Consider the following 3,792-nt stretch of genomic DNA (forward strand, 5'->3'; position numbering starts at 1 on the left):
GAAGAGGAGGAGGAGGAGGGAAGAGGAGGTGGAGGCGGAGAAGGAGAAGGAGGAGCAGGGAGGAGCAGGGGAGGAGGGAGGAAGAGGGAAGAGGAGGAGAGCACCAGAAGAGCAGGGGAGGAGGGAGGAGAGGAAGGAAGGAGAAGGAGGAGGGTTGGCGGGTGTGCGGGCGGGGAAGCGGGTGGGAGGGGAGAGCGCGGGAAAGATTTCGGAAAAAGGGGAATAGAATATAGTATTGTATATTGGATACTGACCGCATGATTGCAACTATTTGAAGTTTATTGGGATTTTCTTAACTGAATTTTATAGTTTACTGATCATTCTGTCCCTTCGGCAAATAAAGATTCGTGGAAAAGGGTGGGGTACTCGACAGGCCCGGTACGGGTGGGGGTACTTCACTCAGGAAGGTTTGGGGAGTACCCAAGAGACACCGCCGACATGCTCGCTAGATTCGTGACGGTCAGTCGCCCATGGAGGAGGAGGGAGCGGAGGGGGAGAAGAGGAGGGGAATTCTATGGTGGAGGAGGAAGACTGTATTATGGGGCAATGGGGGAATGGTGAAAATGAGAAGGCCAGGGATGGTCTTGAGGGAAAGACGGTGGGGATGGTTTTGTCGTTTTTTGTTGTTGTTGGTCGCGGCGGTTACGTATGCAAATGCGTTTATTCGTGCTTAAATTGTCTTGTGATGCTGGATATCTCATGTTTTCTTATGATTGTTTGCTGGTCTTATTTTGGATCCAACAGCCCTCTGGAAGAATGCTCTTCGCCCAGCCTGTGATTGTTCCAGGAGAAGTCCTGTTGAACGGAACCTGCGTAAGATGTTGATGACTCTTAGGCGACGCTGACCTTGTCATTTTTTCTTTGTACAGAACTCCATGCCGGGATGGGATCCCATGTAAATCTGATTGTTGATCCTGTGTGCCATGTGACCGCCGTACAGGGGCATGTGGAACCCGACCGACTATCACTCCGATCCTGACTGCCGCCTCAACCCCATGTACAACGAGCGCGGCATGGGTGAAGGTGTGTGCACGACATCCTATGCCTGCAGTTGAAACTCACAGTCATTTCCCGTGTGCTTGCAGGCGCTTCGTACGGTGGCCAGTACCACTAAAAGCTACAACTAAGTGCCATTTCAAGTGCATTGGTCCAAAGAAGAGCGCAATTCGTTTGTTTATGAGACAATAAATCGGTAATGAAAACAGGAGGTTTTGATTCTCAATGCTGTTAAATTTGGTTTGGACAAGACTTGTCGGAACGACAGATTTCATCGTGGCAACGAACATATCATCTCTCGAAACTTGAGATACATTCATCGGTGGTTGTCGATCCCTGTCTCTATGTGGTCCGATCATGTTGTTGGCAGATTTGATCTAATAATCACCCGCGCTTCTAGTACATGACGACCATGGTTTTGCTGATGCCGACCATGGCTGTCGTCGTTACAGCCGTGACTCCTGACTCGTGTGATTCTTCTCCTCTGAGTCTTGCTGCCTCCAAGGGGACTGGCACAGACCATCAGATAGTCAAAGTGGTACCAGTGTTGTTGCTGGTACTACAGCTAAAGGAGATGGAGACTCGAAGCTCAGCCGGCCGCCGGCGGCCGCGCGGCCGGGCAGTGACTGCGGCAAGGAGCCTGATGCCCGAGAGAAAGGACAGACCGTACTCTGAAACATCGGCTGTCAGTTACCACAAACGCCGGTCAACTCAGTATGCCTCTGGCACGGGGCCCGGCTGGCACCGTCGCCGGGGGGGCCGCCGCGCGGACTCCGGTCAACCGTTGACCAGTGTCAGCCGCGCGGCGTGACAGTGATCGGACGGCCCGCGGCGCGGCCCGGCCGCCCGGCCGCGCCGTACTAGGCTACCGCCGGTGCACCCGGCCGCCCTCATCGGGTGGTTACCTACCGTTACAAAATGCAGGCTTGCTGCGACATGTGAGGAGCAAGGAGAAACCGGGGCGAGAAGTGAAGAGAGAGAGGAATGAGGAAGAGAAGACGCGAGAGCAAATGAGAACGATAAGGTAGGAGGAACAACTGAACAAGGAAAGTTAGGAGAGTAATTTTCGACAAACTATGGACAAAAAGCATTGAAAGCAACGAACGCTTGTTCGAGTCGAGAGTCTTTTCTTTGTCTGTCTCTTTTCAACATACTTACTGGTACAATTATGGTCAGGTGTTAGTTTCTGAATATCAAGTCTTGTGCTCTATTATAGTTTGGAATGGATCCCATCGCCAAGATCAAAGAGGAGTACGAGGCTAGGAAACGAAAGCTGCAGGAGATTGCTACCACTGCCGTGCCGAACGAGGGGACCGAGAAGAAAAAGAAAGTATATTTAACGAAAGGGCAAGCCAAGAAACTACTGTAAGTTGTTTGAGATGATATTTTTCCGAAGTGCGCTAGCGCTTATGCTATTTCATCTCTGACAGGGAACAATCAACTTCATCGCAAACACAGGAAAGCAGCGACAGCGCCAACAAAGAATCAGCATCAGCCGACTCACAGCAACTTGAAAACGGGGGTGGGCAAACCACAAAGAAATGGATCCCGAAGGAAGAGGTGGTGCGCAGGCTCAGGGCGCTGAGGGCGCCTATCACGATCTTTGGAGAAAATGACGAGGAAAGGATCATCCGTTTGAGGAAACTGGAGCTTTCTCGTCCAGATGAGGAGGAGGAGACACGGGGGCAGAAGAACTTCCTCCTGGAGGAGAAGAAACGAGAGAAGGAGAAGCTTCTGGAGGGAGATTCATCGGCGGAGGACGAGCTGACACCAGAGCAGAAGCGAGAGAAGAAGATGAATCGTTTGCAGAAGTACGTCCCTCTTGCTCTTCACTTGCATCCTCACTCTTGCTTCGTCAGACTGAGATCCAGGGAAGACGAAGCCTTGAAGTCGCAGAACAAGCATGACCTGATCAGCACTTGGCTGCGGCGCTGCCTCAAGGAATGGGAGATTGACATCGACGATCTGCCAGATGAGGTGAGTTGGCATGCTCTTGTATGACGGCTGACTTGAGCTGCAGTTCTCCAAGACCGTGAAAGGGCGGCAGGAGATCAACACGTTCAAGCAGACTAAGGTACGCAGAATGTGTGGCTCCGTGGGCATGTCCCTTGTGTTGACTTGATTCATGGCAGATTTACTTGAAGCCTTTGTTCAAGATGCTCAAGACAAGAAGTTTGGAAGGAGATATCCTGGTGAGAGATGCTTCTTCGGTTCTACAGCATGAGGACATTTCATGCCCTTCACATTCCCATCTCGATCCTCCGCCTTCTCCTGACCTCCTTCTGCCCGAACCCTTCTGTTCATGGACCATGACTGTTCCACATGCCAGGAACGTCTCGGAGAGATCATCAAATGGTGCCGAAGACGTGAGTACACCAAGGCGGCGGACGAATACCTCCTCCTGTCCATCGGCAAGGCGGTGATGCTACCACGTGCTATCTCCTCGTCTTGACGAGCATCAAGGCCTGGCCCATGGGAGTGACCATGGTTGGTATCCACGAGCGCTCAGCAAGAGAGAAGATCTTCTCTCAGGTGAGCTCTCGGGATTGCGCGCGGGGTGCGTGGGGTGGGGGGGGGTCTGAGAGCCGGGGTGGCAGGACGTGGCCCACATCCTCAACGATGAGACTCAGAGGAAGTTCATCCAGTCGGTCAAGCGCCTCATGACTTACAGCCAGAACAAGTACCCCCCAGCAGCTTCACCAAGGCCATCGAGCCCACCTGCATCGACCAGCACGCCCCGAGCTACCTTCGAGAGGTGACAGCCCTGCAGTCCTCTCCCAGCCCTCCCCCTCCCCC

The 3,792-nt window shown here is 52.9% G+C and overlaps 2 protein-coding genes across 2 annotated transcripts; both read left to right on the plus strand.

Annotated features, from left to right (window-relative positions):
* Positions 1 to 648: 648 nt before the first annotated feature.
* GUITHDRAFT_113730 (hypothetical protein) lies at positions 649 to 1,114 on the plus strand (the record flags this gene model as incomplete). The annotated part of the gene is made up of 4 exons (XM_005827175.1): positions 649 to 813; positions 870 to 895; positions 941 to 1,017; positions 1,086 to 1,114. The coding sequence occupies 4 exons, from the start codon at positions 649 to 651 to the stop codon at positions 1,112 to 1,114; spliced, it is 297 nt and encodes a 98-aa protein (XP_005827232.1).
* A 1,676-nt stretch (positions 1,115 to 2,790) lies between these two features.
* Positions 2,791 to 3,755, plus strand: GUITHDRAFT_75725 (hypothetical protein; the record flags this gene model as incomplete). The annotated part of the gene is made up of 6 exons (XM_005827176.1): positions 2,791 to 2,973; positions 3,017 to 3,070; positions 3,129 to 3,188; positions 3,326 to 3,415; positions 3,460 to 3,528; positions 3,594 to 3,755. 6 exons carry the CDS (start codon positions 2,791 to 2,793, stop codon positions 3,753 to 3,755), a joined length of 618 nt encoding a protein of 205 aa, XP_005827233.1.
* Between the last annotated feature and the right edge of the window lie 37 nt (positions 3,756 to 3,792).

The sequence above is a fragment of the Guillardia theta genome, assembly GCF_000315625.1.
Source record: "Guillardia theta CCMP2712 unplaced genomic scaffold GUITHscaffold_69, whole genome shotgun sequence".
NCBI classification, from domain to species: domain Eukaryota; class Cryptophyceae; order Pyrenomonadales; family Geminigeraceae; genus Guillardia; species Guillardia theta.